Source organism: Phoenix dactylifera, chromosome 14 (genome assembly GCF_051530095.1).
Source record: "Phoenix dactylifera cultivar Ajwa chromosome 14, Ajwa_hap1_PhDact_Kaust_v1.1, whole genome shotgun sequence".
Classification (NCBI taxonomy): domain Eukaryota; kingdom Viridiplantae; phylum Streptophyta; class Magnoliopsida; order Arecales; family Arecaceae; genus Phoenix; species Phoenix dactylifera.
The window spans coordinates 23,856,141-23,874,234 of record NC_143203.1 but is presented as its reverse complement, the minus strand read 5'-3'; the positions used below and the strand labels follow the sequence as shown (position 1 = coordinate 23,874,234).

Genomic DNA, 18,094 nt, shown 5'->3' with positions numbered 1-18,094 from the left:
TTTACGAAGTTTTGCAAGAAACAATAGACTCCGATGCAAAGCATTACAAATCTATAGTTGCTACGCTATTTCTTTTTTGATGCTTGAGATAACGATTCGATTTTTAACAACACTGTTACATTATTACCTCAATATTATTGGTGATATTTCTGATTACATCAACGCATTTGTGCGTGAAAACAATGCTATTTATTTATAACTTTATGCAGAAGTTTAATCAGCCCCCATCATTTCATTGCAACGAAGAAGTCATCATAAGATTAGAGCTGTAACATAAGCAGAGAATGGAGAAGCAGAAACAAAAAATCCATTGGTTTTTCATGCACCATAGCACCTTGCAACTACCGTGAGCACATAAAGATATTGAAATATTTAAAATGACAAAGATATAGCATAGATATAGATGATGAGAAAATTGGCTATATATCTTTTTGTACCGTCACAGACATCGACATTTCTTTATATCAAAACTTAAGCGAATCATTTTTTTCGCCAATTAGATGCGATAAGATTTGCTGATTTCATCGTGTCACAAGAGCTTGATCTTGGAGCAGGGCCACCAAGTCGACAGAATGCACCCCGATTATCTATGTCAAGATCTTAACATGTCTACAGAAAGCCCTAACCCTCACAAATATCTTGGAAGCCATATCCCTACGTTGACCAACGACGTCACCTTCTGACCAAGCTACAGTACCCAAGTCCCATTGGATACGTAGGATCTCTGGTGAAGACGACAAGTCAAAAGTCCACCTTGGTGGGGCCCGCCCCAAGTAGTCCCTTCCCTCAAATATATAAACTCAGCATTACCGCGGCCGAAATCATAGGTTTTGTTTATGGGCATTTGGTTCTTGGGTCTCTCTCTCTCATCGTCGCTCCCTCTCACCGCGACTCGATTGGAGGAAAACAAGGAGAATGAGTGCTGGTGAGTACGAAGAGATTTTTGGATTTGCTTTATTTGGGGTCAGAATTTCTGGCATTTTGGGTTCTTCTACAGGTTCTTTAGGGGTGGAAATTTCGGGGGAAGAAAAAGGAAAAGATTGAGGGCATGATGGTTCTTGTTCCCAGAGGCCTTTTTGGGAGGGGCAAGGTCGCGTGTTGGGTGATGGGCCTTGTTGGATTTTCTTGTTTCTCTTCCAAATTAGATGCCCTCAATCTCCTTTTATGCCTACGGGATTGAATTCCGGTTCCGCGGGGTTGTTTTCAGTGCAGTCTTTCCCTTTTGGGGGGTTTTCTTTTCTTTTCTTTTTTGAACCCTTGCTTCTTTTCTTGAAATGAGATATTTGGTCCGTTTTAACATGTTCTGGTTTGAATTCCTGATGGGATTGTTCTGGTTTTGGGTTTTGGGATTGGGGATTGGATTGGGATTTTGAAGGGATTGGTTCGATGTGGGAAGGTGGGCATTGTTAGGGTTTTAAAAATATTTTTGGGTATTGGAATCGATGAAAACTTTCAGCCCCTTTTAGTTCCGGGAATCTCTTTTTAGGGGCATCTTGAGTTCTTTCATGGTAGTCAGAGATGAAGTCTTTTCAGCCGAGTTCTCAGGATCACTAGGTTTGTTTTATTGGAAGCTCTTTCTGAGTTGTGTTCTTTTGATTTGCAGATTAGGGGTTTGGAAGGATAGAAGGTGTTTGTTGTTGATTTTATCAAAAAAGAGGAACTTCAGAAGAAAAGAGAAGACTTCTTCGTGCGTTTTAGGTTCTTTTTGTATTTTGGAGTTCGCAGAGATTTTGCATGTGGGGTCTGGGCCTGAGGCTCTGACTGCTGAGATTTGGTTGAGGAGTCGGTGAATGAGGATTCAGACAATGGCGTCGCAGGGTGGTGGAGGCAGTGGAGGGCAGCGATCCCAGATTCAGAGCTTGGCGAGGCAAGGCTCCCTTTATAGCCTTACCCTCAATGAGGTCCAGAGCCACTTGGGTGAACCCTTAGTCAGCATGAACCTTGATGAGCTCCTCAAAAGCGTGTTCCCAGAGGGCAACCAACCCATGGGAATGGACCTTGACACCGCCACCAGCCAATATACCTCTAGTTCTGGCCTCCAGCGCCAGGGAAGCATTACCATGCCACAGGCCCTAAGCAAGAAGACGGTGGATGAGTTGTGGAGAGATATCCAGCAGGGGCAGCAGAAGAGCAACAAGGAGCAGAGATCAGGTTGTGAGAGGCAGTCGACACTTGGAGAGATGACACTGGAGGACTTTCTGGTGAAGGCTGGGGTGGTTGTGGAGGGCTGTGCTAAGGATGTGAATGATATTATGGGGAATGTGGGTCCTGTTGGAAGTGCCAATCCAGCGGCTGGGCTGCAGGATTTTGGACAGGGAGCACATTGGTTGCAGCAATATCATCAGATGTCTGCCATGGATCAGCATCAGCAGGGGCAGCAAAGCATGATGGGTGCTTATGTCCCGAGCTGTCCGGTCCCCCAGCCTTTGGGTCTTGGCACCAGCCCCATTTTGGACGCTGTCTTCCCTGATGGCCAGATGAACATTTCATCTCCTCGATTGGGGGCGCTCTCCGATCCACAGACACCGCCAGGTCGTAAACGAGCAGCTTCAGGGGACGGGACGGACAGATTAGTGGAGAGGAGGCAGAAGAGGATGATTAAGAATCGGGAGTCTGCTGCCCGTTCAAGAGCTAGGAAGCAGGTTGGGCTCCACTTTATGTTTTTTTAAGGCTTGTTTTTTGGTTCACCTTTCTTCAGTCTGCTATGATGTGGTATACGATGCTTTGGTATTTATTATACTTTTATCCAATCATTCATTATCTAATAAAGGTTTGTGTTGTTATGCTAGGCCTACACAAATGAACTAGAAATCAAGGTTTCTCGTCTGGAAGAGGAAAATGTGAGACTGAAGAAACAGAAGGTATATTTTTTCATTTTTGTCTTTTAGGATTTTGATGGATGTAGCCTTATTCATGAGTATTTGGTATTCCATATCATCAAACACAAATTTCTAGTGGTAGTCTCTTATTCTTTATTTGTAGGTTATCTAAGATCAGTGCATTTGAAAATTATGATTCCTATATTCAATGCAGAAACTTTTGATTTCTTGACTCATTGTGCTTAAGATTTGGTATGATGTTGAATCATGAACCAAGATTTTTAACAATAAGATGAATGTATTTATTCCGGCAATTTGTCATAGTTTGACTTTATCAATGATTAAGTTATGTAAAACTCAATGTTGAGAAAGTGGTTCTTCAAAAATCAGATTCCTGGCACACAGATGCATACTTTACTCATCCGATTTTTACAGAATACATGAGCACTTCATCTGACATGCATTAAGTGTTTGCATAATTTTCTGAAGTGAGAGTGCAACAAAGTACTTTGAATTGGATATTTACTTAGACATATTGTTGGTGAATGTATATTTACTTCAAAAGATTAAAAATCTTATGTCCTATGACTTGCTTCTGTTAATTTGCACTCCTCTAAAGCTTAGACCGAATATTCCCCTACATTTATCAGGCTAAACTCAAAATCTTGTATTGCTTTATTTGGTTGAGAGATTTGTGACAGGTATAGTTGTTTGTGAATGTGTTCTGATTGTGAACACATTCCCTGTAATCGATTTTAGAAGGTAAAAAATGCCACCTTGAATAGAGGAGCAAGCACTTGATTATGTAGTTCACATCCTGAAAGCTCTTCTCCTTATGTAAAACAAATAACAACTAGGAGGTCAGAGATTTTAGCACATTGCTTATTGTCTACTCCTTTTCTTTTTAAGTTGTTTGTAATTATCTCTGCATAATCTTCGCAATGCCCACCAAATCATTATATTTTTATTATCATGTACTATCTCTAAGTGGACAAAAAAAAAATGCATTTTTTGGATTTTTCTTGCTTTTGAATTATTTAGCTAATGAAATAAAATTTCCCAAGTAAGAAGCTTCAATATTTGACCATACTACCAAGGATACTTGTCACCGATCTTAATCTATGTCCACCATACCTCTTTTAATGCATGAATGCAAACCAACCTTTGTCATCTAATTTGACTCAAGAATACTTATTTAATCACTTTATAGGTCGATAATTTTTCTAATCTATTGTATGACAAGCTAGAGAACTACCAAGAATTTCTGTAGGCCTTCGATGCACATGCATTTCCAATATGAGATCTGTGTTTTATTTGACAAACCTCATTTGACAAACCAGCTAGAAATTTCTCATTTGACAAACCTTCGGTATTTCTTTTCCTATCCTTACTAATGCCCTGAGCAAGATCTGTGTTTCTAATTATCCTCTGATAATTTAGCTAATATTTAGATTTCATCACTCGAGTTCATAAAGTAACAAATGTTAGACATGTGTATGCATGCATGCATGTAAATATACACACACGTATCAAAGTGGGTATAGTAGCTGACCCTAAATAGCTGGGAAAAGGCTGGATGGCTAGGTATGGTATCACAGTTGATTTAGTAACTCTGGTACCAAGAAAAATGTAGCTATTCTTCTGACTAGTTTTTCTAGAAAAGATCCAAATCTTTGATAACCCAAGAAAAAAATGGAAGTAGGTGGATAAGGTTTGCATGTACGTTGTTCTTGCTTTTTTTTTTTTTTAATTTTTGAGTCAATTGTTCAGAATCTTTCTTGCAATTGGTCAAGAAAGATTTATGAAAATTTTTGGGTCATCACCAAGAATTGATGACCTTGCAAATGAAACTCTCATTCTTGTGATGTGGAAATAACAAGGGTTGTGGGCTGTTTTAATTCTAGCTGGGATCTCATATCTGTAGTTTGAGGTACGGAGTTTTGGGATAGTTATGGATCTTCCAAGAAAAGCATATCGATTATGCATGGGATATGTGCATCAAGAGCACATATCCCATGGACAGGGCTGATATTTCGTTGGGTTTTATGCCTTCTTAGGTTTTAGAGCCAAGCCTTTTGTTTGTGCGCATGCGCCTGCGTGCATGCGTGCCTTTGTGGGTGCATGCATGTATTGTTACGTATCCTTGTACATGGGAGTAGCCATCAAACTTTTTGAATTTTCAACCATTGCAGTTCAAATCTTCAATGGAGAAGGTTCATATTGTTTTATTTTTGACATCCTTTGCATCCACCATGATTTGCTAAGAAAACCACATGGTAGAATTTTAATTTCTTTGCACCAAACTTAGCTTGTCTGCATGCAAATATTGTTTGAGAGATTCCACCAATAAGAATACCTTTAAGAAACTCACTGATATTAAGAGGGGAATTGTAACCAGAAGTTCTCTGACTTTCTCTGATCTTTTTTCATTTCTTCTATATCTCTCCTCTTCTTGATTGCTTTCCACTCTAGTGGCTCTTTGGGATGGCTGTTATATGCCCCCAGCTCACATTCTGTATACTATGAACTAAAGTCTCTCAATTTCTTTAGTATTTTAAATGAAAAAGAATGTATTTGATGGCAATAAGGAATTTTGCAAACTTATGATGTGCAAATGTGTGCAAATGACATGTGCTTATGCTCTCACAGGCTAGACCTTTAACCCATGTCTTTTACCTGATGTTGCAACTCTCCAAGTTATTTTGTGATATGACATCGAATATGGCATGTGGCCTTTTGCCTGCTTTTCTAAAATTTCCAAGTATGTAATTTAGCTTCTCTCATCATTTGCTTAGGTTGCTTCTAGGTCTCAGAGTTGGTTGCTTGATAGGTCTCAGAGTTATCTAAATAATATCCTTGTTAAGGTACAGTACCTGTGATGATTAACCCTTTGTTTTTAATGGCAATAAAACATAAATAAATATGAGAAATATTTATAGTAGTAAATAACACCCCACATCATCGAAATATTAATTGCCTATGGTAAAACCAGTGCCATAGACAATAGATAAAAATGCGAATCAGTTCCTGTTAATCGCCCATAACTTCATCTTCACTTTTTGTCTGTCCCATTTTATGATCAAAGACATCATCTGACATTATTTTTGAACAAATAAAAGCAAGATTTTCCCAGTATAACTGCAAGCTTCCTAAAGAAAAGCATCTTGATCAAGAGCACAAGGAATTTCTTTCCATATATCTCCTTTCAAATCATTATATCTGTATGCTTGTTTGGAAGGCTCTTCTTGATCAATCCTTCGATTCCATCCTGAATCTTGGAAAGCAAATTGCACCAATCACATGCAATGTTCTAGAAAACAAATTATTCTTAAATTTTCATTTTATATGAATGAAATTAAATTTCCAAATCCTTAAGTTCATTAATAATGTTCAATAAGTAATAAATATTATTTTTCTTAACTTTATAAGAAAATAAGGAAATCAAATCAAATGTTATTCTAGTCATCCATTTAAGTTTCTGATCTTAACATAGACTTCCATCGCAATGAACTAAATGGATATAAAACATGCTTTATGAACTAAATGGATATAAAACATGCTTGTACAAGGAAAAGTAAACTTTAGTGGCTGTAAACAATGTCATTTTAATTTCTCTTCTTCTGTATTTACAATAAATGAAACTTCTAGGTGATTTATATTGTCAGTGAATTATATCTATATCAAAATAAAACATGAGTACTTATGTGTTTTGGGTGAATCAAAATGTAAGAATCCGATAATAATTATGTTTACTATTGATTTTGATAAAATACATGCTCTATTGAGCTTTCCTTTTCTAGGAATAGCCTTTTAGTAAGCATCAAAATCAAGCTAACATTATATTTAACTATAACAAATCTTTACTGTGGAACTTTCTTAATAGCAAATTATAATCCGTCATCTTTGAAGAAATTTTCTTGCAGATCATTCTTAAGGACTATTCACCACATATCAATACGTTATTTTTAGCAGAAGTTTTATTTATGCCTTGGAAAAAGAATACAAAGTTACCGGAAAAAAAGAATACAAGCATGTGTGAGTAGAAGTAAATCTCAAGTACTTTCCCATCTTCTTTGGGCTGGTAGTTTTCATCTTGCCCTCATATTCTATCACTTTTAGATATAATCATGAAGTTTCAATTTTCAAACAACAATATTCACCTTTTTGTGCTTGGTATATTAAAATCATTAAAATATCTCCCCACCACAAGGGTCATCATCATCATCCAAGATATCTCATCAAAATGGGTTTGGCTATAAGAATATTGCTTTAATTCGATAAGGGTCCATGGATGGATAAAAGAGATTTTGACAACTGATTGTCACCTGGATGTTACTGCCATGAATTCATGTCACATTCTGAGTCAAGGTAGTTTTTGGCAATACAGAGGCCTACCATGAAGACTTAAAGGGTAGTTGTTAGATATGGATGCTTGATTGGTTTTATCTTTAATTCATGCAATCTAGGATGCTTAGAAACTTTCTGAGTATAATTCCATGAAGTTTAGTAACTCAATTGCAATGACAAACAAGGGTGCAATCCTTCACTATCTATTGTCATACTCTAAATCATGATTACTATATTGGTTTGCACAGTTTCAACTCTCAAGCATCTAGTTCATGATGACTTCCTGATTTGAGTTCCTATAACGAGAAGTTGTATTATTTGTCAATGAAGTTTGACCTTCAAGTCTCGATCACGATTATTGATTAGTTGTTCTTCCAGGGAAAACTAACTTGTTGCATGTTGTCTTACCATAGCTACAATAGCATAGCAAGCCACTGGGAGAATAAGGTTCCTTTGATACAAATAACATATTGTTGAAGTTGCATTACTTTTGCAAAATAGATGAAGCAATAAGGCAGCACTGAAAAACAAAAAAAGAAACCTACTTGTGGAAAGAAGCCCTTCTTCAACCTTTATTTTGAGAAAAGTCAGTGAAGTGCTCTTGTTGTGAAATTGTTAGACATGGATTTATATAGCTGTTACATTATAAAAACAGTTCAATTTAACAAAAACCTTATCTTCAATTTGTGCAACTTTCTCCTGATTTGCTACTGTAGTTAGGAGGCGGAGAAGGCATAAAGAAGTTAAAAGAAAACCAATCATGCTGCACAATCCAATCATGTCAGAAGATTACCTATAAAGATATTTTGCTTGGCCATATATCTATGGTGATAAATAGCACTAAGTAACAGTGCAACTTGCTTAAATTGTAAGCTGCGTGCTCTTGTTATAGGCTTCAACAATTCTGCTGTGGCAATTGAGTAGGGACCAGGGGGAACACAGGGGGTGAGGGTGAGGTAGGGGAAAGGGTGGGTGATGTGTGCTTATGTGTTGGTGAAGGGGAGAAGAGGGAGGGGGTGGGGTGACTCTGTTCAACAGAAAGATTTTTTGAACTGAACTAATGTGTAAATGTCTATGTTCAGTTAGAACTGCTCATTTTAAGCGAACTAAGTTAAATTTATAAACTATTGGACGTATATGGGTAAACATTAACCTATGTTTTTAATTTGCTGGAAACTCCTGAAAATTCTGATTTTTGACTATGTGTGAGCCACTAAGATTGATTAGCTGATGGATACATAAATAGGATTAAGGGATGACGTAAATGATTGAGATTTTGGAAGAGAAAGGCCTATGTCACGGACTGAAAAGGGAAAAAATCCCTGGCAGAGAAGAAAACAAGGGGTGAAAGGAAAGAAATGATATTGCCTGAGCTTGCTTTGGAACTAAGAATCAATTTCAAAGGTTGAAAGTCACACTCTCATCATGGAATCTCATCAATATGATAATGTTCTCCAAGGAGTTGAAATCTAGCAACGTCATTAAATTTCTGAATAAGATTTAACTGCATGAAGTGGCCTTCTCCTTTCATAGATTCAATTCTGCTCCTAACCTCTGGCTTGAGCTATAAGACCTTTTTCCAACAAAAGGCACTCAAAACATTCCTGTAATTGCAAATCCCATTTATGAAGGCATTAGAGACATCAAAACTACTTGAAAGCACAGACCTTATGAATTTAGACATTCCTAACCTGGCCTACTCCTAAAGGAGTACCTGTTGAAACTATTTCTATTCAAAATAGGTCTGATAAAAAGAGTCATGTATTCAACCCAGAAATTGCAATAAAGTCAAAATGAATTTGCTTCCATTACTCCTGATCCAATTCATACAAGAACAATGAAAACCCTAACAAGTAAAAGCAATGATCTTCATCAATCAAAAATAGGAAGGGATGACCTTTTCACTTAGCGAAAGTATGTTGGGGTGACCCATTTGAAAATGAATCATATAAACAGTTACAGTAGCAAAGGTGGCTTTTGAAGTAGGTGTTGCGTGTAAACTATGAGCTAGAATAGATGTTCTGTAGTCTGCATCTTTGAGTTGAGTAGTCTGATATTTGAAAGATCTTGTAAGGGCAAGGATGATTGGTTGAGTCATCATAAGCAGTAATGGGAGGGGAGTCTTTTGGAGTAGGTATTAGTTTGAGTAGTATATAGTAGTAGGTTGTTGCTGTGGTATGTTGCTTGGAGTTCATGTTCTCATATTAGTGAAGAGGGGATGCAGATAGTTGGTTTCCCATCCTTCCATGTCCTCTGGATAAACTAACCTGATTAGGAGATTAGGCACAAGTTTCATGCTTGAGCTTTTCAGGGTTATCGACATTTTCTTGTTACGAGTTTAGGAAATGCTAGTGATGGGAGGCCAAGATGATGTCTTGGTGAACTCCTCTACCATCTGAACTGATATTGGGCATGTATGTGATTTATCTGGAGTTCTGTTGCCCTCTAAAAGATTCTTGAGTTTCTAGCTTGTTGCTTTATGTTGGTTTTGCTTCACAATCTTCCTCTATATGTTTTGTGGATGATAGATGAGTTCATTTCCTTCACAATCTGCACCTTTTAAAATAATGGTCTCATGACCAATAATAGGTATGGGAGAGTAGTAGCACGATGATGATGGTGATGTAGACAAATTGCTTCGACTGCTTAAGACTATGTAGTGGGCAAGCATAACTATAACCGACATATCTTAAACCATCAACCACGGCTAGAGTTATGAATTTTTCATCTCAAGCTATTCCAAACTATTATGTTCGTTCTTCTCAAGCTACACTCTATCCTTATTTCTGCTTCAGCCTAGGTCCTTCCTCTATCTTTTCTTTTGTTTTTTCAGATCCATCACTAGAAATTAGAATGCTCTTCCTCACTGGGTCACTTCTACTCTCCTTTTAGATGTTCTAATAACTATTCCATCTTCATATCACGTGCCCTTCTAACTTAGTGGAACATAATTTTTTTTAATATAACTTTCTTAACGTTTTATCTCAACCACTAGAAAGTGTCCTGTGCATGTGGCAGTCAAACAAAAATGTGTGATCGGATCTGTTTACTTTGTTGTTCCAGCCCTGCCGAATTTTCAAACCCAGCCAAAAGGCAGGCTTCCTTAGCCTTGACCAGCATGCCAAAGCAAGTACTGACAGTTAATCGTCTCCCAATCGCATGTTTTGGAAGGGATCTTAACTAAACTCACCAATTTCTTCTCTGGTACAGGTCTACTTGTCATGTAGGTTGCATTTTGTTAGGATCATTGGTAATAGACTAATATAATTATTATGTTTAGAGTAAATAATAACATTGGTCTTATCTGGGCGAACCTAGATACTTTCTTACTTTTATTTCTCATATTACCTCTGTTTGCAGTTGGAAAATCTTTTTGTCAATGCATATTGAGATGTTTGGACAAGAGTTTTCTTTTATGTCTATGCTTCTTGTTAAAGACTAAAAAGCCATAATTTTATTATCTAATTCCATTCCAACAAGCATAGATATGTTTAGTAATAGTGAGTCAGCATAAGCCTGTCGCTAAGCAACCCTAGTGCATAAACTGTGCGGGTTAGTTTTGGGGCTTCTGAAGCAGCTCTAGTTATTCCTTCTGCGAGTATAGGTTGAATCAGCTTACTTTAGTTTTATCTGGTGTTCCTTTGAGGGACCAAATGCAATTTTTGAGTGGGAGAAACATCTATATCGATGATGTCCTTGCTCATGAAGATTAGGAATTTTTAATGGCAAATAGATTTTTTAAAAAAGAAGGAATAAGATGCTACCGGCTGTTAGCTCAGCATTGGCACCCCTTTCCTAAAGGCTTGCTCTTGAGGGAAGGTCCAGGGTTCAAACCTTGGTGGTGGTTTATTAAGACTGTTTGTCCACTCCCCCCAAAACCCAAAAAAGGGAATAAGATGTAACGTGACTTCAATAATTCTTTTTCCCATGTTGTTCCTTGGTGATCCAATTGAGCATTTTCCAAATAGTAGGTGGGAAAAGTGTTAAAACATCAATTGCTCCTAAATTTGTGTAAGGATGAGATCTTAAGCTATATCATAAAAAATATAATTATAGAGTATTACATGATTGAAAAAGGATGATAAAGAGGCACCTGCGATCAGAAGAGTAGTTGCTTAAATTTGTGAATGGTCCTATGCCTCAGAAATTGCTACGGGAACAAACTTGTATAAAAAACGAAAAAAATGATGACATGATATCGGTTTATGCTTAATTCTCCTCTCGCTTGGGAATGTCTGCTTTAGATAGTAAATGTTCTCATGCCACATATGCCATGAGTTCTTTGAACTTATCGCCTCGCAAGTGTCATTGGTATCTTTACATACTCCTTGGCTGCTTTTTTTCTCAGAGAACCTCTGCATCTCACCGTGCATATTATCAAATTCATCTTCTACAATCTTGTGGCTGTTTTTATGTTTGTTGTTAAGAAATATTGCTATCTGACTTTTACAAGAAAATACTGAATTTCTTATGTACATTCTTCTTCCCTAATTGATTAGCGAGAAAACCAGAGATGCTATATTTCCAAAGGATCCATGGGCATTTCATGTTGCAGGCATAAAGAAGAACAAAGCGATTCATGACCAGAGTTTTAGTTTTAGTTTCTGATCATTAGTGAAAATGTTTCTCTTTTGATGATTGAGCTTGTACGCCACACCAGAAAGCTGACTCTATTTCTCTATCCCCCTGCAGGAATTGGAGAAGATACTGTTCTCAGTACCTCTACCAGAACCGAGGTATCAGCTTCGGAGGACAAGTTCAGCTCCCTTCTGATCATGTTCATATTAAATTTTGTAGATTTGACATGGGATGTTGTATTTGCGTCTTGGGTTAGAAATATGTGGTAGCTTTGGTTTTTTCGCTGTCCTGCTCTGGGGTTTTTAAGATTGTGAGGGCCCCTACGTATGCTGCTGCCGCCCCTTCTGTAAACTTCTACTAAGGCTTTGTTCAATGTAAATCTGCTAGGCACATGAGCACTTATTAGAGTTCTTTTATATATTTCATGTGTCTTTTTTTGGCACGTTAGCTTTGATGGTCATTGAACTAGTGGATAAAAGGTGGATGCGTGAAGAACTGCAGCTCTGATTGTTTCTGGGCATTAGATATATCGAAAGCAGCAGCTAAAGTGTAATTACAGTACTCCTTGCGTGCTGAAGTGAACTCTTCCGGGGCATCAAGCTTTGCATATAAAGTCGCTGCAGGATTAGTGCGATTCATTTGACTTGTAAATTCTAACTCGGAGGTTCAGTTAAAAATTTATGTATATTTGCTATGCTAGCTCAGTTTATCAGTTCATGCAATCAGAATCATATAATGTAGTTGATACTTCATTATGTCTATAAAACATTTACTTGAGCGATGGGATGAGATATTAATACTGCAGACGGTAGAAAGCCACATGAAGCTATGGAGTTGATTGTTTCGAAGGACTCAGTCACATGATTATTGTTACGAAGATTTGAAGCAGGCAATCCTTTGTAATGAGACATGCTGACCAAATGTTTTGCCTAAGTAAGGCTATTACGCATGATTTAGAGGAATTTTCTTCTTAGTATTGGAGCAAATGGCCCTCAGAATTTTTTTCCATTTGAAATGCAGGAGTCCATGCGGTCTCGCATGGCATCTACTGACGGCCGGAGTGTGCTAAGCCACCCTCCATCTGGAATTTAGTTCACCTAAGAGCAAAACATCTTATGAGGGCTCCTTCCATTGGTGTCCAAAGCAATAATGCGAACATCACACAAAGGTAAGTTAATCAATGCAAACAACAACATGGTATCTACTTAAAATTGGAAACTGCGAGGGAAATTAATTAAAAGCTTTTATCATGGTATCGTTGTTATATTGTCACGACCTGAATCCGGACATAATTTGTCACGCCCCAAATTTGGCTCATGACACGGTCTTGCTACTGTAAGGTATTGCCCAGCTCGTCATAATAATAATTCTTACATGTAACAAGATAAAATTTTATCATACCTTCATAAAAATAATTCATTTTCATGCAATTTATCATAACTATAATTCATACCAATTAAATATTTATGAAGGATGCATTTTGATCAAATTTATGAATCATATCCAACTATATGCTTGATCTTACTTTCGAAAAAAAGCATCATAACAAATATATATTTCTCTAATTCATACTACAATTAAATAGTAATTTGAAATCAATAAGATTTGTGCCAGGATTACTTACTTTGGTTCGCTCGCAGAATCCTAATCTCGTTCGACAAATTCTCTATATCTATCAAACGGTTCAAAATGTATTATTCGTTATTCATTAAATTAAAATTTTAAAATAAACTTGAATAGATCTTAAGTCCAATCGGGTGATTCAGACTAAAATCTACTTATTAAGGAGAGAGAGGAGGTGCAGTGGTGCACTCAAAATGTGATCTCTCTCTTAATTATTATTTTATTCACTTATTCTATTATATATATTTTATTTTTTATTTTATTTTATTTTATTTATTTATTTTTCTTTTCTTTTCTTTCTTATTTTTTTTTATTCTTTTCTTTCTTCTTTTCCATTTTATTTCTTTTCCATTTTATTTATTTTTCTTTTCTTTTTTATTCCGAAACTTCCCCCTTTTTTTCTTTCTTTTTCTTCTCCTCCCCCTCTCTTCTCCCGACTTCTTCTCCTCCCCCCCCCCCTTTTCTTCTTCTTTCTTCTCCCGCGAAGGGAGGAGGGCGAGCTCGGGGCCGCGGCCGGCGGCGCCTGCGGCCCGGCCTCTTTCTTCTCTTTTTCTTCTTCTTCTTCCTCTTCTTTCTTCCTCTTCTTTTCTCTTCTTCCTCTTTCTTCTTCTCCTTTTTTTTCTTTCTTTCTTTCTTTCTTTCTCTCTTCTATTTGATCTATTTTCCCGAGTGGATCGGGAGGAGGAAAGGCAGTAAAGAAAGGGGTAATAGACGGATCTTACCTCACTAATTAGAGCAGGGGGCGAGGGTGGTGAAGTCCAGCGAGGAGAGGCCCCGGCGGAGGATACCGGAGGTAGAACCCAGCATGAGCGAGGACGGCGGCGAACATCACGCGGCCGGAGTGCCCAGATCTGGCAACATCCCGGTCCGAGAACAAGGAGAGAACAGGGAGGAGGGGGTTCCAGGAACGGGTGAGCCTTTCGGGGTTCTTTCTTTCTTTTTCTTTTTCTTTTTCTTTTTTTATAGGTGGTCTTCGAAATGGCCTGGCTCGTTCACCGCCGCGATGCCTGCGGCAGTTGAGCGGGATCGGAGGCCATTCAAGAGGCCGCGGAGCTGTCGCGGCGTCTCCGCCTCGGTAACGCACATATATGATTTATCAAAATCTCAGAAAACCTTGGGACATTTCTCTTATCTTTTAATAAACTGCAGAGTTTAACCAAAAATATTACTTCATTAAATAAAATACCTGATGGGGTTGACAACATATTCGCCAGCATTAGTATCCAAATTCCTTTTTTTCTTGTATGTTTCCAAAGAATGTCAAGAGCCAAACATGTGTTTAAAGAGGTGAATTGAACCGTAAATTGGGTGGCTGTTTATGCGACCCTGAGAGTACATTGTGGATTAGAAAGAGAGAGTTGTCTAAGATACTTCGTGATATTTTGTTCTCTAATTTTGTTCGAATCCGAGTGGCAAGAATCGCCCGCTTAAGCAAAAGAAGAAGAAGAAAGAAAGAAAGAAAGAAAGAAATCGACCATTGCACTCTTTTTGTTTATTAGACAGCCAGCTATACTTTTCAGCAAGAGGAGAGAAGAGAAATGGAAGTCCAAAAAAACACAAAAATGGCCTAAAAACATTGTACATATATTCTCGAATTAAACTCTTTCTCGTCGTATCTCTACAATTTTATACGGATCAAATTCCAAGTGGACAGGCATCCGAACAATTGATCAACTGCCACCCAAAATTTTAAGGACAATTTTTATGAATTTTTACTGAACTCATCTGCTTCTTTCCCTCTTTTTTATTTTGTTTAACAAAGACAAAAGAGGTATTAGCAATCCAAGTGTAAGTGGACTTAATCATCTAATATAAATGCCATAAAACCTTCTAATCTTGACTCCACAGCCACTCATCTTGCTTCCAACATGCATCACATGTGTTGAATGCTTGTTTACAAACCAAAATCAACTCTACGTGCATGATCGAACAATGAAAGAGAAATCACAATCAGCCACTAGAACAGTAGGTGTGATTTAATTTTCCTAATGGGTGCCGTAGAGGCTCGTTGATGTTCCTCTCTGGGAGCCAAACAATTCAACGTGAGACACGAGCCAGAGAAAAAGCTAGCAGTCATCAAATCGACATCAACATCAGCATCCACATGTGTTTAGAATGGTCATAAAGTAGAACCCAAACCATAAGTTTACATTCAAAAGACAAGTCAAAATGGAAGTATATATGACAATAATGTCTATTACCATGACAACGACACTATTTATCCTCCGAAGGCCCAATCATTTTGGCACGCTTTATTTTCTTATAATAAAAATTTGGCTTAAGAAGACAGATATGTGCTGCTGATGAAAGCTGACTCATATCTACCTTATCCACCATGTATCCTCAAGGCCTGGATCACCAAAAGGGGAGATGATAATACTATCCACTTCACCATGGATCATCACAAGCTTGCTTCCTCTCTTCACCTCCTTACCTACATATAGATGGTCTCGGCATATGGGGCATGTCCTCCCCTGATGCTGCAACCATCTATCTAAGCAAAGCTTGTGGAAGTAGTGTTGGCACTTGAGATGACTAATCTTTTCACCTTTTTCAATACTGCAGAGGCAAACGACGCATTCTGCTTCATCACTTGGCTCGAAGGAGCTGGCTGGAGTTCTGATGAAAGATGGAGTGAGAAAGGCAGGCATGAGCCTTCGAAAGATGGAGTTGATAGGGAGGATCAATATGGCAAGATAGCGGAGTAGTAGACTGGGAAAAGGTTGAGGAAGAAGGTGTGCTGTTGATGCCATTGGGTAGGACTTTGGGTGATACAAGGATGGTGGAAGGGCCTCTTAAATAGAAGGAATCTGGGGTGCAAGCCGAATTGCTATTGGCGTGTTCCTTATGTTTCATGATGTTCATGACTGCAAGCCAATCACATCCACTCCGTATCCATGGGGCAGACCGACGACGACTCGAGGGCCCCATCATCCATGCCAATAGAAATATGATACATCAGGACAAGAAGGCCGGTGGCTGTCTCTGAAAGGAATCAGCTGAGCTAGGCCGCAATGGCAATTCTGCTAGGACCATCTGTGAGTGGAGGTAGGAAGTTTGTTCCTTGGATATTTCCAGGAAATGGGGACAAGAAGACTTGTAGCGTTCGAGCTATAATTTAGTGGAGAAGCTTGGACAGATTGAAACCTACGAAGTCCAAATTGTTTGTGGCAACCAAGTCCAAATTGTAGCCGAGGTCGATTCATCTATTCAGGAATGTCTTTATCGTCTATATTTCCTAGTACTGTTGAGTAAAGTAAGAAGAAAAGATTGTTTGGAAAAAAATTACCTCTCACCTATTTGCATCTTTAATAATTTAATTTGAATGGATTAGTACTTCCCTTTTATAGTTTTATAAATGGGAATTTATAAAACTACTGCCTCCTTTCACAAAGGTGAAAGAAGGGGTTCTCAAACGGCGAAGCCTTACCTTGCCTCCTTTCATTCCGTGTTCTAGAGGAGTGAAAGAGGTAACGGAGTTACCACTTTCACGTAGGAGTGTTTTGCGTTTGTGAATGGAATCCCCCAAGAAGGGTTAGAATGGCAGTTCCGGCTCCTTGGAAAGTACCAAATAAATAATATAAAATATTTGCATCCCTAATAATTTGATTTGAACAATATAAAAAGGCTTCTCAGCCCCTCTACAATTTTAAACCAATATCTTCATACCAGGCCATTGAGTCCTCCACCAGTTCCTTACATACATCCGGTTCTTTGGTCCTCACTTGGCCCACAACATCTCTTCTACCATGCTCGGCCAACCCACAGGCACCAGCCGAGCTGCATAACCCTTTTGCCAAACCTGCTTAGAGTTTCCTCACCGCCCTCCCATGGCTAGTCGTCGCTGCTTCGAAGTCCAACCCCCTTAAGTTAGCAAGGTCGGCGGCCGAATCGGGCTTCATTAATGTCCTCCGAACCTCTAGCTGTTGAAGCGCACAATCATGCAAAGCTGAGCCACCACCCGTTTCTCCACCCTTCGTGCTTTCCTCCGTGCTTCCCTCCGACGCCAAGGCTTCTTCCGGACTGGCCGATGCCCCCTCACTAAACGGAAGAGCAAAGGGCATGAGGGCCGCGGAGGCACTGCGAGAAGAAACCACCCCTCCTTCGAAGACAGGGGGTGTCACTAGTTTCGCAGGGCTCGCCCCTCCCTAGGTTGGGGAGAGGTCGGCCTTTCCCGGGCTGAAAGGCCTCCAGACTGCTCGTGGGCTTCTGCCCTGCTTGAGGTGGCCCTCTCCCGATGCGGCCTCCTTCATTACCGCGTCTACGGGCCCTGACCCACTGGCTTAGTCTACAGTGACCATCATTTGGGCTCGGCCCGCTTCAACGACTGAGTCGACTCAACTTTCCAATTCAGCCTTGGTTTGACTTGCTCCTTCAGCAGCCTGAGCCGAATCCGGAAGCTTGGTTTGAACCATATAACAAGGTTCTTAAAAGCTTACTAGAGCTAAAATTGTTTCATTGATGCTTGAATTTTGCATTCCAATAAAATAGTTAGCAATCACAAATTATTTCAGTTCCTTCCAGAATCAGTCTGAAATTGGTGGAGCCATATGTTACTACTTACGTAACAGTGGTTTTGTGAAGTGATAAAGGTGTAAGAGTACAAGGAGTTCGCAGTTTGCTACCATTAAAAAGAACAGGAACTGTTGCTGGAAATTGGACCCGGGGGCAATCTTCGGTCGAGGGAGAGGGAGCGGCGAGTCACCACGGCGGGGCGGCGACCGGTC

The 18,094-nt window shown here is 38.9% G+C and overlaps 1 protein-coding gene across 1 annotated transcript; it reads left to right on the top strand.

Moving 5' to 3' along the window:
• The first annotated feature begins 803 nt into the window (after nucleotides 1-803).
• Nucleotides 804-12,448, top strand: LOC120112717 (ABSCISIC ACID-INSENSITIVE 5-like protein 2). The gene is made up of 4 exons (XM_039132330.3): nucleotides 804-925; nucleotides 1,604-2,642; nucleotides 2,790-2,861; nucleotides 11,859-12,448. Exons 2-4 carry the CDS (start codon nucleotides 1,791-1,793, stop codon nucleotides 11,937-11,939), a joined length of 1,005 nt encoding a protein of 334 aa, XP_038988258.1. The 5' UTR covers nucleotides 804-925; nucleotides 1,604-1,790; the 3' UTR covers nucleotides 11,940-12,448.
• Nucleotides 12,449-18,094: the final 5,646 nt, after the last annotated feature.